Raw genomic sequence first — 18813 nt, forward strand, 5'->3', positions numbered from 1 at the left:
TGTGTCCGTTGACCGGGCCAACCAACCAAGATGGCTGCCATGGCTAAAAATAGAACATGTAGATTTTGGCTTATATCCTGAAACCAAAGCATTTAAAGCAAACTCCATTGGAAATTTGAAATGATATTATGACCATATATTGAGGGAAAGAATTTTTATGTTGAAAAGGGGGATGGTAAAAAAAAATAGGTGGGGGAGACATTTTTTTTTCATTTCAGATTTCAGAAATTAAAAAAAGAATTTCTTCAAATATATATATATTTTTTGGCTAAATAAAAAGGGGGGTCAATACCGAACAGCATAGTGTATTGTACAAAAGCAAAAAATGAATATAAACAATTTGAATAGAGAATAATACATGGCAAAACCGTAAAGGCCCTCTGGCTGGTATTGGTATCTTGGGGTGATACGGCATGTGATACGGATTTTGCCATGTTTTATACACTTTATCCTATATTTCAACAGGAGAGTACATATGAACTGCTTTCTGATCCCTAGCACCTCGGTTACCTTCATTTCCTATTTTGTCTTGTTTTAAAAGCTTTAAAAGAACTGCTCGATTACTCATCCGAAGCACATGGTTACCTTAAAATTTACGTGCTGTTGTTTTAAAAAAAAAATTGTATGGTATTTCATTGAGTTCTTTTTTATAGTTGCATCTCTTGAGTCAGAAATATGAAAACTCGACGTTTGTGACGTCACATTTCAAACAATGAATTGTGTCAAGCACGACTGACCATTTATTGATTTTGAGGGGGGGGGGGGAATCTGAAGAATCTTACATAAATCAATATAAATCAAATTCAAAATGGAGTTTATGTAAAAAATTTTTAAAAAATATAGTAGTGGTGTGATAAAGGGTGCGCATCAAAGTTGTGCGATATGGATTAAACAACAGGCTATTTATCAAATATTCAAACTACTGTATTTACTACTAAATATATGATAAAGTTTTTTATACCTTGATCTGCAAAATTTTGCGGTCGTATATTGGTATCACGTCGTCGTCAGCGTCGTCTGAAGACGGATTGTTTCCGGATAATAACTTGAGTATAAGGAAATAGAAATGAATAAAACTTTAACACAATGTTTATCACCACAAAAGGAAGCTTAGGATTGATTTTCGGGGTTTTGGTCTCTAAGGTTTAGGAATTAGGGGCCCAAAGGGCCCCAAAAAAAGCGTTTATCTAGTTTCAGGACAATAAGTTGTGTATAAGTATTTCAATTGCTCTGAAATTGTACCACAATGTTTAACATTATAAGTAGAAGGTTGGAATTTATTTAAAGGGTTATGGGACAAACAGTCAAGAAAAAAAGGGGCCAAAAATAAGCATTTTTTTTAGTTTCAAGACAATAACTTGTGTAAAAGTGTATGTATCTTTCTGAAATTATACCTCAAGATTTGTGGCTCATACCTTTTATGAATTAGGGGCAAAAAGGGGAAACACAAGGGTTTTTTTTCTGGTTAAAGGACAGTTAAGACAATTTGAAAGCAGTGTAAGGGAGGTAATCCAAAAGTAATATTTGAATTACTTAACACTGATTTTAATTATGTGCATTGGAAATTTGCCAATAATTTCAGTATTCATAAACTCCATTGGAAATTTGCCAATAACTTAAGTATAATTGGAAAAATTACCAATAATTTTAGCATTATAAGTAAATATAAATTATTGAAATTAAAACACAAGGTTTGAAACCACAAAAGGTAGGTTGGGATTGATTTTGGGGGTTATGCTCCCTTTGGTTTAGGAATAAGGGGTCCAAAGAAGCATTTTTCCAGTGTCCAGACAATAACTTGTGGAACAGTGTATATAATTGCCTGAAATTGTATTGCAAGTTTCCACACCACAAAAGAATGGTTAGGATTAGAGTTGAGGAGTTATGACTCAATCTGTTTATGAATTAGGGTCAAAATAGGGGGAACACAAGGGTTTCCTGGTTAATGGACAGTTACTTTAGCTTTGTTTCCTTATGTTGGTACTCTTTGCTATTTGTTTTGTAATTCTAAATTTTTTAAACTGTTTCTAGAAACATCAAATACTGTGATTTAAATACATATAATAATTAAGAAATTATTATTTTCTTGAGATCATTCATTAGCTGTTAATTTATTTTTATACGACCGCAAAAATTTTAATTTTTCGTCGTATATTGCTATCACGTTCGCGTCGTCGTCGTCGTCGTCGTCGTCGTCCGAATACTTTTAGTTTTCGCACTCTAACTTTAGTAAAAGTGAAAAGAAATCAATGAAATTTTAACACAAGGTTTATGACCACAAAAGGAAGGTTGGGATTGATTTTGGGAGTTTTGGTCCCAATATTTTAGGAATAAGGGGCCAAAAAGGGCCAAAATAAGCATTTTCTTGGTTTTCGCACTATAACTTTAGTTTAAGTGAATAGAAATCTATGAAATTTTGACACAAGGTTTATGACCACAAAAGGAAGGTTGGGATTGATTTTGGGAGTTTGGGTTACTACAGTTTAGGAATTAGGGGCCAAAAAAGGGCCCAAATAAGCATTATTCTTGGTTTTTGCACAATAACTTTAGTATAAGTATATAGAAATCTATGAAATTTAAACACAAGGTTTATGACCATAAAGGGAAGGTTGGGTTTGATTTTGGAAGTTTTGGTCCCAACAGTTTAGGAATAAGGGGCCCAAAGGGACCAAAATTGAACTTTGTTTGATTTCATCAAAAATTGAATAATTGGGGTTCTTTGATATGCCGAATCTAACTGTGTATGTAGATTCTTAATTTTTGGTCCCGTTTTCAAATTGGACTACATTAAGGTCCAAAGGGTCCAAAATTAAACTTAGTTTGATTTTAACAAAAAGTGAATCCTTGGGGTTCTTTGATATGCTGAATCTAAAAATGTACTCAGATTTTTGATTATTGGCCCAGTTTTCAAGTTGGTCCAAATCGGGGTCCAAAATTAAACTTTGTTTGATTTCATCAAAAATTGAATAATTGGGGTTCTTTGATTTGCAAATCTAACTGTGTATGTAGATTCTTAATTTTTGGTCCCGTTATGAAATTGGTCTACATTAAAGTCCAAAGGGTCCAAAATTAAACTAAGTTTGATTTTAACAAAAATTGAATTCTTGGGTTTTTTGATATGCTGAATCTAAACATGTACTTAAATTTTGGATTATGGGCCCAGTTTTCAAGTTGGTTCAAATCAGGATCCAAAATTATTATATTAAGTTTTGTGCAATAGCAAGAAATTTTCAATTTCACAGTATTCACCAATAGCAAGAAATCTTCAATTGCACAGTATTGTGCAATAGCAAATATTTTCAATTACTCAGTATTGCGCAATAGCAAGAAATATCTAATTGCAATTTCAATTGGAGTTATCTTTCTTTGTCCAGAATAGTAGTTGAATCAACTTAAATCTTTGTTTTATACAATACAGATATATAATTAATATTTCAATTGGAGTTATCTTTCTTTGTCCAGAATAGTAGTTGAATCAACTTAAATCATTGTTTTATACAATATACAATGTATATTCACTTTTTCTACCAACTGATAAATTAAAACAATCTTTACCATTCAGTGATAACAAGCACTTTGTTTTACATTTTAATATTTTATGATGTATTTTAATGAGTAGTTATTGTTGCAAACTCCATTAGAAATTTGAATTGAGATCAGTTTTGGAAAAAGGGAAAGGGTGATGTGAAAACAAATGGGGGTGGGGGATTAAATTTTTCTCATTTCAGATTTCATAAATGAAAAGAAAATTTCTTCAAACATTTTTTTGAGAGGATTAATATTCAACAGCATAGTGAATTGCTCAAAGTCAAAAAAGATATTTTAAGTTCATTAGACCACATTCATTCTGTGTCAGAAACCTATGCTGTGTCAACTATTTAATCACAATCCAAATTTAGAGCTGAATCCAGCTTGAATGTTGTGTCCATACTTGCCCCAACCGTTCAGAGTTCAACATCTGCGGTCGTATAAAGCTGCGCCCTGCGGAGCATCTGGTTAGAAGTTACAATTAATTAATATTAATTTTAACCATGACTGTATGTCATTTTATATTTTAATATTTTATGATGAATTTAAAAGAGTAGTTATTGTTGCAAACTTCATTAGAAATTGGGATTATTTTTGAAACAAGGGAAAGGGGTAGGAGGGGGAGGTAAATAATTTTTTTCATTTCAGATTTCAGAAACTAAAAAGAAAATTTACTCAAATGCAAAAAAAAAATCATTAAGTTCATTAGACCACATTCATTCTTTGTCAGAAACCTATGCTGTGTCAACTATTTAATCACAATCCAAATTCAGAGAAATATCAAGCTTGAATGAAGTGTTCCAACTGTTCAGAGTTCGATTTCTGCGGTCGTATAAAGCTGCACCCTGCGGAGCATCTGGTTGACTATAGTTATTATGTGTCAAATATTTAATTACAATCCAAATTCATTAAGCGCGAATATTGTGTCCAGTTTTGCCCCAACTGTTCATGGTTGGACCTATGTTTTAACAGATATTATTTTCAGGTAAATTAGCTTCATAGAGAAAGGAATATTGTTGATAAAATACTTAGTTTATGATAAGATTTAAATGCTTGGAATGACATATTTCATTTTTTTTTTTTACAGGAAACCAAACATTAACAAACAATATTTTAACAGATCCATCAGGAGGTCAACAAAATGTTATATATACAGCAGCCTATCCACAAGTAAGACAGGAGCTAAACATGTTAAGATATAAGAGAATTCATTTCAACATGTTCTGTTTTACACATATTAACAAGCATTTGCATATACAAAAACATTTATAACTAAGGGTCTAATGAATCATTATGAATATTTAGCAAATTATACCAATTTTGACCCAAATCACCCACATAGCAATACAAATTGCTGTTTCTCCCATGAATATACTATGCAGGGTTCTTTTTTTTTTGTTGAGATGTAATTCCTAACCTTGTATTTGAATGCTCTATTGATATTATTTCCATAAATAAACTTCTAAAAGGGACATTTTGTATCAAAATTTTACAATTTTCACAGTGTTTTGTTGTTGTCACGTAACATTGAACTGATTATCAAGTGATCAAATATGATTTTTTTTTCACAGACCTGTCATAAATATTACTGAAAAACTATTTTCTATAAAAAGTCTCAGTTGATAAGTCTACTAACAGTAATAAGAAAGTTCTGATTAATTGAAATTTGATCGTTCCTCTGCGGCAGAAAAAGGTGCAATTTTTGCCGAATGGTAAAGCGTTAAATTCCAAAGAACCTTGTGCCAAGTCATCAAAGTCGAGCGCACCCTAGAAGGTGTACTTCACTCACAGAATTGGTCCATATTTGTATTTGTTTTTACCAATATGTAAATTTGTAAACTTGTTTTAAAGAAATCATTGCTAGCACTGCATGTAATAATCCTACATCTATCAAGCACCAGATTGCCAAATATAAGGTTACAAGAGGAAAGGCTGTGGATTTTCTATAGAATTTCCATATATTTAGCATTGAATTAACATCCGTATGGGCTGAAAAATAATCTTTGCAAGACATACCAGTAATGATGCAGAAGCATTCCACAGGAATCATTATAAACTGTTTTATGCATTTCATCCTTCAATGTTTGTGTTTTTGGACAATAAAGTGAAGTTACAAGCTACTACATACATTTAATAGGGAAATACCCATGCAAAAGCATCAGAAAGAATGTTTCAAAAAGGAAACATTTGCCGTTCCAAGTCCGAATAAAGGAGGAGGGAAGTCATTTTTGTCGAGCCTTCGACTTTAGTCGAAAAAGCGAGACTAAGCGATCCTACATTCCGTCGTCGTCGGCGTCGTCGGCGGCGTCAACAAATATTCACTCTGTGGTTAAAGTTTTTGAAATTTTAATAACTTTCTTAAACTATACTGGATTTCTACCAAACTTTGACAGAAGCTTGTTTATGATCATAAGATAGTATCCAGAAGTAAATTTTGTAAAAATAAAATTCCATTTTTTCCGTATTTTACTATAAATGGACTTAGTTTTTTCTGCGGGGAAACAAAACATTCACTCTGTGGTTAAAGTTTTTAGAATTTTAATAACTTTCTCAAACTATCCTGGGTTTGTACCAAACTTGGACAGAAGCTTGTTTATGATCATAAGATAATATCCAGAAGTAAATTTTGTAAAAATAAAATTCCATTTTTTCCGTATTTTACTTATAAATGGACTTAGTTTTTTTTGCGGGGAAACATTACATTCACTCTGTGGTTAAAGTTTTTAGAATTTTAATAACTTTCTTTAACTATCCTGGGTTTGTACCAAACTTGGACAGAAGCTTGTTTATGATCATAAGATAGTATCCAGAAGAAAATTTTGTAAAAATAAAATTCAATTTTTTCCGTATTTTACTTATAAATGGACTTAGTTTTTTCTGCAGGGAACCATTACATTCACTCTGTAGTTAAAGTTTTTAAAATTTAAATAACTTTCTTAAACTATCCTGGGTTTGTACCAAACTTGGAAATAACCTTATTTATGATCATAAGATTGTATCCAGAAGTAAAGTTTGTAAAAAGATTACTCTGTTTTTTTCTGTAATTTACTTTCAAATGGACTTAGATTTTCTTACAATCATAAAATAGTAACAAGAGGAATATTTTTATTGATTTTTTTCCTCATTGTTGTTGAGCCTGTGATTTACAGCAAAAATAGGCGAGACACTGGGTTCCGCGGAACCCTTACAAATTTTTCTTCTAATTGGCACAATTTTTGGCGCAAACGGATCTCTCCTGATTATTCAAGTGTGTACACATTTTGTTGATCATACATAGATAAGATAAATATATTTTATTTGAGTGTCATAAATTGATTGATACAATACATATATACAATACATGTGTATTCTGGACCTTTTTTTAATAAGATGATTAATTACTTATCAACTTAGATAAATATCTTTCTTAAAATTTGAACAGCACTAAGATATGATTATCATGTAATTAAAAGACTTTTTAGGACCATTTCTGCATGTCAAATAATCAATATCATATGTTTAAAAAAAACATGTACGTGAAATTTTAATATTTGTGAAAATAGATAACAACATAACTTCTCATCATTAACACCATAAAGTACATGTTATTGAAATTTAAATGAAAAGTAATCTAGCATTACATGTTTTTATACGACCGCAAAAATTGAAAAATCTTGGTATGACGTTGGCGTCGTCGTCCGAAGACATTTGGTTTTCGCACTTTAACTTTGGTATAAGTAAATAGAAATCTATGAAATTTAAACGCAAGGTTAATGACCACAAAAGGAAGGTTGAATTTGAGTTTTGAAGTTTTGGTCCCAACAGTTTAGGAATAAGGGACCGAAAAAAGGTCCCAAATAACCATTTTTCTTGGGTTTTGCACAATAACTTTAGTATAAGTAAATAGAAATCTGTGAAATTTCAACAAAAGGTTTATGACCACAAAAGGAAGGTTGGGATTATCTTGGGAGTTTTAGTCCCAACAGTTTAGGAACTAGGGGCAAAAAAGGTCAAAAATTGAACTTTGTTTGATTTCATCAAAAAATGAATTATTAGGGTTCTTTGATATGCCATATCTAACCGTGTATTTAGATTCTTAATTTTTGGTCCTGTTTTCAAATTGGTCTACATTAAGGTCCAATGGGTCCAAATTTAAACTTAGTTTGATTTAACAAAAAATGAATTCTCAGGGTTCTTTGATATGCTAAATCGAAACATTTTCTTAGACTTTTTATTATGGGCCCAGTTTTCAAGTTGGTCAAAATAAGGGTCCAAAATTAAACTTTGTTTGATTTCAACAAAAATTGAATATATGGGTTCTTCAATATGCTGAATCTAACCATGTATTTAGATTTTTAATATTTGGGCCCGGTTATCAAATTGGTCCACAGTGAGGACTTAAGGGTTTAAAATTGAACAGTATTTGATTTCATCAAAAATTGAATTCTTAATGTTTTATGATATGCTGAATCTAACCATGTATTTAGATATTGGATATTGGACCATAATATGTAAATGTCCAATTTAAAAAATTTAAGTATTTAAGTTTAAGTTCATTCATTGTGTGTCAGAAACCTATGTTGTGTCAACTATTTAATCACAATTCAAATTCAGAGCTGTATCAAGCTTAACTATTGTGTCCATACTTGCTCCAACTGTTCAGGGTTTGACTTCTGCGGTCGTATAAAGCTGCGCCCTGCGGAGCATCTGGTTTTCATTGCAATTTGTAATTAATTAAATTACCATTACATGTAATTTAAAAAATGCTTAATTACCATTAAATTTTCAATTACCCCATCCCTGTTTTACCTTGCATATTGCTGTTTGTTTGTTTTTTCTTTGTTTAACCCCCTGTTAAACCCCGCCACATTTTTGCGCCTGTCCTAAGTCAGAAGCATCTGGCCTTTGTTAGTTTTGTATGATTAAGTTTTTTTTATATATTTCATAGTTCAGTATGACGTCCATTATTACTGAACTAGTACACATTTTTGTTTAAGAGGCAGTTTAAGCCTCCCCTCCCCCCCCCCCCCCTTGGTTGTGAGATTTTCTCGCTGTATTGAAGACCCAGTTTTGGCCTTGGGCTGTTTTCTGCTCTTTGACCAGGTTATTGTCTCTTCTAGGATTAGTTTAATACCTACAACTGTCGAATTCAAGGAAATATTTGTTTATGGGCATTATCTTTTATGGTCCATTCGTGTGTCCGTTCATTCGTCTGTCCATTCGTCCGTCCTTCTGTCCTGCTTCAGGTTAAAGTTTTTTGTCGAGGTAGCTTTTAATCAACTTGAAACTTAGTACACATGTTCCTTATGATATGATCTTTCTAATTTTAATGCCAAATTAGAGATTTTCATTTTCATGGTCCACTGAACATATAAATGATAGTGTGAATGGGGCATTCATGTACTTAGAACACATTCTTGTTTCGACCTATCTTAGTATGCAACCGGATGTGACATACCATGATTTGGTGGAACAAACAAATTATTCTGTGTTGGGCCTAAAATAAAATATTTTTGTTTCCCCAATCCCAACCAACCCTGCAAAAATGGTGCTACTCATAAAATTTTATTGTCAAAATCCAAGTCAAATATTATTTTATTCATTTTGGATTATCAGGCTTGCCACTCGTCCGATAATGTTCAAGCTTTTTGGAAAAATAAAATTAATTTCCTACCTACCTACCCACACCTGGCTTGGCAGGGTCAGGATTGGTGAAACAAACAATATATTAATTTAGGACTTGAATAAACTCGTCATAGATACCAGGACTAAATTTTGTATATACGCCAGACGCACGTTTTGTCTACAAAAGACTCATCAGTGACGCTCGAATCCAAAAAAGTTAAAAAAAAAAAAAAAAAAAAACCAAATAAAGTACAAAGTTGAAGAGCATTGAAATAATTACACCCAGTGAACATCTATGTAATGCATACAAGTTGAATGAACTAATCTTCTCTCTAGGTAACATCTCAGATTTTTAATAGGGCAGCGTTATCTAACTTCTTAAAAGCTTTATATTTTAGAAGGTGGAGGACCTGGATGCTTCATACTTTGTATATGGATGCCTCATGTTACAAAGTTTCCATCAGTCACATGTCCAATGTCCTTGACCTCATTTTCATGGTTCAGTGACTACTTGAAAAAAGAGTTAAGATTTTTTGTAATGTTAAATTCTCTCTTATTATAAGTAATAGGATAACTATATTTGGTATGTGTGAACCTTGCAAGGTCCTCATGCCCGTCAGACAGTTTTCACTTGACCCCGACCTCATTTCATGAATCAGTGAACAAGGTTAAGTTTTAGTGGTCAAGTTCATATCTCAGATGCTATAAGCAATAGGTCTAGTATATTTGGTGTATGGAAGCACTGTAAGGTGTACATGTCCAACTTGCAGGTGTCATCTGACCTTGACCACATTTTCATGGTTCAGTGGTTTTAGTTAAGTTTTTAGCTCACCTGGCCCGAAGGGCCGAGTGAGCTTTTCCCATCAGTTTGCATCCGGCGTCCGTCGTCGTCCGTCGTTGTCCTGCATCCGTCGTCGTTAACTTTTACAAAAATCTTCTCCTCTGAAACTACTGGGCCAAATTAAACCAAACTTGGCCACAATCATCATTGGGGTATCTAGTTTAAAAAATATGTCCGATGACCCGGCCAACCAACCAAGATGGCCGCCATGGCTAAAAATAGAACATAGGGGTAAAATGCAGTTTTTGGCTTATAACTTAAAAACCAAAACATTTAGAGCAAATCTGACAAAGGGTCAAATTGTATATCAGGTCAAGATCTATCTGTCCTGACATTTTCAGATGAATTGGGCAACCCGTTGTTGGGTTGCTGCCCCTGAATTGGTAATTTTGAGGAAATTTTACTGTTTTTGGTTATGATTTTGAATATTATTATAGATAGAGATAAACTTTAAACAGCAATAATGTTTGGCAAAGTTAGATTTACAAATAAGTCAACATGACCGAAATGGTCAGTTGACCCCTTTAGGAGTAATTGCCCTTTATAGTCAATTTTTAACCATTTTTCATAAATCTAAGTAATCTTTTACAAAAATCATCTCCTCTGAAACTACTGGGCCAAATTAATCCAAACTTGGCCACAATCATCTTTGGGGTATCTAGTTTCAAAAATGTGTGGCGTGAACCGGTCAACCAACCAAGATGGCCGCCACGGCTAAAAATAGAACATAGGGGTAAAATGCAGTTTTTGGCTTATAACTCAAAAACCAAATCATTTAGAGGAAATCTGACATGGGGTAAAAATGTTTATCAGGTCAAGATCTATCTGCCCTGATATTTTCAGATGAATCGGACATTCCGTTGTTGGGTTGCTGCCCCTGAAATGGTAATTTTGAGGAAATTTTGCTGTTTTTGGTTATTATCTTGAATATTATTATAGATAGAGATAAACTGTAACCAGCAATAATGTTCAGCAAAGTAAGATCTACAAATAAGTCAACATGACCAAAATGGTCAGTTGACCACTTTAGGAGTTATTGTCCTTTATTGTCAATTTTTAACCATTTCTTGTAAATCTTAGTAATCTTTTAGAAAAATCTTCCCCTCTGAAACTACTGGGCCAAATTTAACCAAACTTGGCCATAATCATCATTGGGGTATCTAGTTTAAAAAATGTGTCCGGTGACCTGGCCAACCAACCAAAATGGCCGCCATGGCTAAAAATAAAACATAGGGGTAAAATGCAGTTTTTGGCTTATAGCTAAAAAACCAAAGCATTTAGAGCAAATCTGACATAGAGTAAATTGTTCATCAGGTCACGATCTATCTGTCCTGATATTTTCAGATGAATCAGACATTCCGTTGTTGGGTTGTTGTCCCTGAAATGGTTATTTTAGTGAAATTTTGCTGTTTTTGGTTATTATCTTGAATATGATTATAGATAGAGATAAACTGTAAACAGCAATAATGTTCAGCAAAATAAGATCTACAAATAAGTCAACATAACCAAAATGGTCAGTTGACCACTTTAGGAGTTATTGCCCTTTATAGTCAATTTTTAACCATTTCTTGTAAATCTTAGTAATCTTTTAGAAAAATCTTCTCCTCTGAAACTACCGGGCCAAATTTAACCAAACTTGGCCATAATCATCATTGGGGTATCTAGTTTAAAAATGTGTCCGGTGACCCGGCCAACCAACCAAGATGGCCGCCATGGCTAAAAATAGAACATAGGGGTAAAATGCAGTTTTTGGCTTATAACTCAAAAACCAAAGCACTTAGAGCAAATCTGACAGGGGTAATATTGTTCATCAGGTCAAGATCTATCTGTCCTGAAATTTTCAGATGAATCAGACATTCTGTTGTTGGGTTGCTGCCCCTGAAATGGTAATTTTGAGGAAATTTTACTGTTTTTGGTTATGATTTTGAATATTATTATAGATAGAGATAAACTTTAAACAGCAATAATGTTCGGCAAAGTTAGATTTACAAATAAGTCAACATGACCGAAATGGTCAGTTGACCCCTTTAGGAGTAATTGCCCTTTATAGTCAATTTTTAACCATTTTTCATAAATCTAAGTAATCTTTTACAAAAATCATCTCCTCTGAAACTACTGGGCCAAATTAATCCAAACTTGGCCACAATCATCTTTGGGGTATCTAGTTTCAAAAATGTGTGGCGTGAACCGGTCAACCAACCAAGATGGCCGCCATGGCTAAAAATAGAACATAGGGGTAAAATGCAGTTTTTGGCTTATAACTCAAAAACCAAATCATTTAGAGGAAATCTGACATGGGGTAAAAATGTTTATCAGGTCAAGATCTATCTGCCCTGAAATTTTCAGATGAATCGGACATTCCGTTGTTGGGTTGCTGCCCCTGAAATGGTAATTTTGAGGAAATTTTGCTGTTTTTGGTTATTATCTTGAATATTATTATAGATAGAGATAAACTGTAAACAGCAATAATGTTCAGCAAAGTAAGATCTACAAATAAGTCAACATGACCAAAATGGTCAGTTGACCACTTTAGGAGTTATTGTCCTTTATTGTCAATTTTTAACCATTTCTTGTAAATCTTAGTAATCTTAGAAAAATCTTCTCCTGAAACTACTGGGCCAAATTTAACCAAACTTGGCCATAATCATCATTGGGGTATCTAGTTTAAAAAATGTGTCCGGTGACCTGGCCAACCAACCAAAATGGCCGCCATGGCTAAAAATAAAACATAGGGGTAAAATGCAGTTTTTGGCTTATAACTAAAAAACCAAAGCATTTAGAGCAAATCTGACATGGAGTAAATTGTTCATCAGGTCACGATCTATCTGTCCAGATATTTTCAGATGAATCGGACATTCCGTTGTTGGATTGTTGTCCCTGAAATGGTTATTTTAGTGAAATTTTGCTGTTTTTGGTTATTATCTTGAATATGATTATAGATAGAGATAAACTGTTAACAGCAATAATGTTCAGCAAAATAAGATCTACAAATAAGTCAACATGACCAAAATGGTCAGTTGACCACTTTAGGAGTTATTGCCCTTTATAGTCAATTTTTAACCATTTCTTGTAAATCTTAGTAATCTTTTAGAAAAATCTTCTCCTCTGAAACTACTGGGCCAAATTTAACCAAACTTGGCCATAATCATCATTGGGGTATCTAGTTTAAAAATGTGTCCGGTGAGCCGGCCAACCAACCAAGATGGCTGCCTTGGCTAAAAATAGAACATAGGGGTAAAATGCAGTTTTTGGCTTATAACTCAAAAACCAAAGCACTTAGAGCAAATCTGACATGGGGTAATATTGTTCATCAGGTGAAGATCTATCTGTCCTGAAATTTTCAGATGAATCGGACATTCCGTTGTTGGGTTGCTGCCCCTGAAATGGTAATTTTAAGAAAATTTTGCTGTTTTTGGTTATTATCTTGAATATTATTATAGATAGAGATAAACAGTAAACAGCAATAATGTTCAGCAAAGTAAGATCTACAAATAAGTCAACATGACCAAAATGGTCAGTTGACCACTTTAGGAGTTATTGCCCTTTATAGTCAATTTTTAACCATTTTTCGTAAATCTTAGTAATCTTTTAGAAAAATCTTCTCCTCTGAAACTACCGGGCCAAATTTAAGTAAACTTAGCCATAATCATCATTGGGGTATCTAGTTAAAAAAAAAATGTGTCCCGTAACTTGGCCAACAAACCAAGATGGCCGCCATGGCTAAAAATAGAACATGGGGGTAAAATGCAGTTTTTGGCTTATAACTCAAAAACTAAAACATTAAGAGCAAATCTGACATGGAGTAAATTGTTCATCAGGTCACGATCTATCTGCCCTGGAATTTCAGATGAATCGGATAATCGGTTGTTAGGTTGCTGCCCCTGAATTGGTAATTTTGAGGAAATTTTGCTGTTTTTAGCTCACCTGGCCCGAAGGGCCAAGTGAGCCTTTCCCATCACTTTGCGTCCGGCGTCCGTTGTCCGTCGTCCGTCGTCGTTGTTAACTTTTACAAAAATCTTCTCCTCTGAAACTGCTGGGCCAAATTAAACCAAACTTGTCCACAATCATCATTGGGGTATCTAGTTTAAAAAATGTGTCCGGTGAGCCGGCCAACCAACCAAGATGGCCGCCATGGCTAAAAATAGAACATAGGGGTAAAATGCAGTTTTTGGCTTATAACTCAAAAACCAAAGCATTTAGAGCAAATCTGACATGGGGTAAAAATGTTAATCAGGTCAAGATCTATCTGTCCTGAAATAACAGATGAATCGGACATTTCGTTGTTGGGTTGCTGCCCCTGAAATGGTAATTTTAAGGAAATTTTGCTGTTTTTTGTTATTATCTTGAATATTATTATAGATAGAGATAAACTGTAAACAGCAATAATGTTCAGCAAAGTAAGATCTACAAATAAGTCAACATGACCAAAATGGTCAGTTGACCACTTTAGGAGTAATTTCCCTTTATAGTCAATTTTTAACCATTTTTCGTAAATCTTAGTAATCTTTTAGAAAAATCTTCTCCTCTGAAACTACTGGGCCAAATTTAACCAAACTTAGCCATAGTCATCATTGGGGTATCTAGTTTAAAAAATGTGTCCGGTGCCCCGCCCAACCAACCAAGATGGCCGCCATGGCTGAAAATAGAACATAGGGGTAAAATGCAGTTTTTGGCTTATAACTCAAAAACCAAAGCATTTAGAGCAAATCTGACAGCGGTAAAATATTTCATCAGGTCAAGATTTATCTGTCTTGAAATTTTCAGATGAATCGGACAACCTGTTGTTGGGTTGCTGCCCCTAAATTGGTAATTTTAAGGAAATTTTACTGTTTTGGGTTATTATCTTGAATATTATTATAGATAGAGATAAACTTTAATCAGCAATAATGTACAGCAAAGTAAGATTTACAAATAAGTCAACATAACTGAAATGGTCAATTAACCCTCTAAGGATTTATTGTCCTTTATAGTCAATTTTTAACAATTTTTATAAAATTTGTAAATTTTTACTAACATTTTCCACTAAAACTACTGGGCCAAGTTCATTATAGATAGAGATAACTAAGCAGCAAGAATGTTCAGTAAAGTAAGACGTACAAACACATCACCATCACCAAAACACAATTTTGTCATGATCCACCTGTGTCCATTGTTTAATATTCACATAGACCAAGGTGAGCGACACAGGCTCTTTAGAGCCTCTAGTTTTGTTATTATCTTGAATATTATTATAGATAGAGATAAACTGTAAACAGCAATAATGTACAGCAAAGTAAAAATAAGTCACCATGACCAAAATAGTCAATTGACCCCCTAAGGAGTTATTGCCCTTCATAGTCAATTTTTAACAATTTTCTTAAAATTTGAAGATTTTCAATAACATTTTCCACAGAAAGTACTGTGATAAAGATGGGATAATAGTAAGCAGCAAGAATGTTTAGTAAAGTAAGATCTTCAAACACATCACCATCACCAAAACACAATTTTGTCATGAATCCATCTGTGTCCATCGTTTAATATTCACATAGACCAAGGTGAGCGACACAGGCTCTTTAGAGCCTCTTGTTCGTTTGGGGTATCTAGTTTAAAAAAATGTGTCCGGTGACCCAGCCATCAAACCAAGATGTCCGCCATGGCTAAAAATAGAACATAGGGGTAAAATACATTTTTTGGCTTATAACTCAAAAACCAAAGCATTTAGAGCAAATCTGACGTAGATAAAATTGTTTGTCAGGTCAAGATCTATCTGCCCTGAAATTTTCAAAGGAATCAGACAACCCGTTGTTGGTTGCTGCCCCTAAATTGGTAATTAATTTTTAGGAAATTTTACCGTTTTGGGTTATTATCTTGAATATTATTATAGATAGAGATAAACTTTATACAGCAATAATGTACAGCAAAGTAAGATCTACAAATAAGTCAAATGACTGAAATGGTCAATTGACCCCCTAAGGAGTTATTGTCCTTTATAGTCAATTTTTAACAATTTTCATAAAATTTGTAAATTTTTACCAACATTTTCCACTGAAACTACTGAGGCAAGTTCATTATAGATAGAGATAACTGTAAGCAGCAAGAATGTTCAGTAAAGTAAGACGTACAAACACATCACCATCACCAAAACACAATTTTGTCATGAATACATCTGCTCAATCCTTTGTTTAATATTCACATAGACCAAGGTGAGCGACACAGACTCTAAAGAGCCTCTAGTTTACTTTAAGTTTCTTGTGTATAATTTTGAGTTTAGTATGATGTCAATTGTCACTTATCTAGTATGCATATTTGTTGAGGGGCCAGCTGAAAGAAGCCTCGAGGTGCGGGAGTTTCTCGCTACATTGAAGACCTATTGGTGGCCTTCGGTTGTTGTCTGCTCTATGGTTGGGTTGTTGTCGCTTTGACACATTCCCCATTTCCATTCTCAATTTTATTTTTATAAAGTCAAAAATTTGATAACAATCCAAATTCAGACAGTATCAAGCTTGAATATTGTGTCCAAATTTATCCCAAATGTTCAGGGTTCAATCTCTGCTGTCGTATCAGGCTGCGCTCAGGGAAGCACTTTATTATCTTATGTCGCAATAAAATGCTTTGCTGCGCACAGCCTGATATGACTGCAGAGGTTGAACCCTGAACAGTTGTGGCAAATTTGGACACAATATTCAAGTTTGATACCGTCTGAATTTGGATTGTGATCAAATATTTAACATAGTATAGGTTTCGGACCCAAAATAAATGTCAAAAAATGTTTGAAAATTAAATAGATTTTTTAAAATAGATTACCCCACAGTTGATCCCTGAATAGAGAAAAAGAAAATGAAATTTGAAAAAAAAAATTGGAACCACTCAAAATTTTTGAATATCTTTGGAGCAATTACCCCCAAACTCAAACCCAGCCTTTCCTTTGTATTATGGAACCTTGTAGTACGAGAGATCCATATTCTTAAACACGATCACGAGTTATTGTTTGAAAACTATAAAAGTGCTTGTTTTTGGCGCCTTATTCCTGCATGAATTGGGCAATAACCCCCAACCTAAATCCCAGCCTTCCTTTTGTGATATGGAACCTTGTGGTACAATGTAAGCAAGATACAAACACTTACACACAAGTTATTGTCCAGAAACTACACAAATGCTTATTTTTGACCCCTTTTTATACGACCGCAAAAATTAAAAAAAACATGTGATGGTATATTGGTATCACAGCGGGGTCTGAAGACATTTGGTTTCCGGATAATAACTTTAGTATAAGTAAACAGAAATCAATAAAATTTAGCAAAATGTTTATTACCACAAAAGGAAGGTTGGAATCGATTTTGGGGGTTATGGTTACTAAGGTTTAGGAATTTGGGGTCCAAAGGGGCTCAAAACAAGCATTTATGATGAATATCTAGTTTCATATAATAAAATTGAGAATGGAAATGGGGAATGTGTCAAAGAGACAACAACCCGACCATAGAGCAGACAACAGCCGAAGCCTACCAATGGGTCTTAAATGCAGCTAGAAACTCCCACACCCAGAGGCGTCCTTCAGCTGGCACCTACACAAATATGTATACTAGTTCAGTGATAATGGACGTCATACTAAACTTCGAATTATACACAAGAAACTAAAATAAAAAATGACACAAGACAACAAAGGCCAGAGACTCCTGACTAGGGACAGGGGCAAAAATGCGGCGGGTTTAAAATAAACATTTTTAAAGTCATCTGAGGACAAAACGAATCATTTTCTTTTCGATTTTTTTACCACATCATAAAGTAACAACTACATGTAATAGTGTAATAGATAAAATGTGTGACGAAAAAGAAATGTTTAAAAATTTGCTGAAATTTTTGTACCCTCAAGCCTTCTTAAATCAATCCTGGTCATGCAGAGAAGCAGGCGAGTCATTTCAGGGTATGCAGTCTTGTTTAATTTTATGACTTTTATCATATTTTTAGTAACAGTACCATTTTGACACACCTATAGCTAAGTGCAAATATAAATCATTGTAGAGGCCAGAAAATAACTGATGAATAATTTATCATGTTTATAGCAGATGTATAAAATGTCCGAATGATTTTCAGTTGGAAATAATAAAACATGTACACATTTTATAATTTCAGATTAGTCAAATAAATCAGATTAATTTTGTGGAATAGCGTTAGTTGATGAATAAGAAAAGAAAAAGAGATCTGAATTAACTGCTATTTGACAACAGGAAAAAGAAATTGATGTGTGGTGATAAATATATATGAATATGAATTTGATCATGGTTTTATAATTAGACAAAATTAACAAAGAAAAAACAAGCCGTTGACTACTGGTAGTGCTACCAATAAAATCATGGGCAAAGCATTTCGATGTTGAAACATTTTTATTATTTGAGTATATTTGTACTACTGACCTCTCAGCGAGGCAAACCTCCTTGTACACCAACTATGTTTCTCTTATGAATTGACTGTATGTATTGTTCTTGGTTAGTGTTATATTGATATATGATATATGTATAATAATTGTGCTTAAAACTATTGAATTTATATAACCGTGTTCAATTCAGTCGTTCGTCCTTTCCAGTCTATTAAATCTGACCCAGCTCGGCCAGCTATAAGAGGAACTTTGCTTTCAGATTTTGTATATTAAAACAATCTTGATCATTTTTGTATGTGATAAGAACTTATGGTTTCATATGTCATATATAAGGTGGTGATTTATTACTTGCATGATTAAGACGAATCTTTAGTCCAGGCTTTTTTAATTTAATGGTTTACGTATCTGCCAACCCTATTTTCTAATTTCCAGAAAAAAAAGATTAAATTACATTTCATGCTTTTTAAAGCATTTACTTCATGCTATG

General features: G+C 33.5%; 1 protein-coding gene across 6 annotated transcripts in view; it reads left to right on the forward strand.

Annotated features, from left to right (window-relative positions):
- The window catches only part of LOC143079355 (nuclear transcription factor Y subunit beta-like), a 105353-nt gene extending 86852 nt beyond the window's left edge, over positions 1-18501 (forward strand). For all 6 annotated transcript variants that reach the window (XM_076254671.1, XM_076254648.1, XM_076254655.1 and 3 more), the window contains exons 8-9: positions 4616-4698; positions 18083-18501. In XM_076254671.1, coding sequence (XP_076110786.1) covers positions 4616-4698; positions 18083-18118 — 119 coding nt within the window. In that variant the 3' untranslated portion in view covers positions 18119-18501. The remainder of the gene's footprint in view (positions 1-4615; positions 4699-18082) is intronic.
- Positions 18502-18813: the final 312 nt, after the last annotated feature.

The sequence above is a fragment of the Mytilus galloprovincialis genome, chromosome 1 (genome assembly GCF_965363235.1).
Source record: "Mytilus galloprovincialis chromosome 1, xbMytGall1.hap1.1, whole genome shotgun sequence".
NCBI classification, from domain to species: domain Eukaryota; kingdom Metazoa; phylum Mollusca; class Bivalvia; order Mytilida; family Mytilidae; genus Mytilus; species Mytilus galloprovincialis.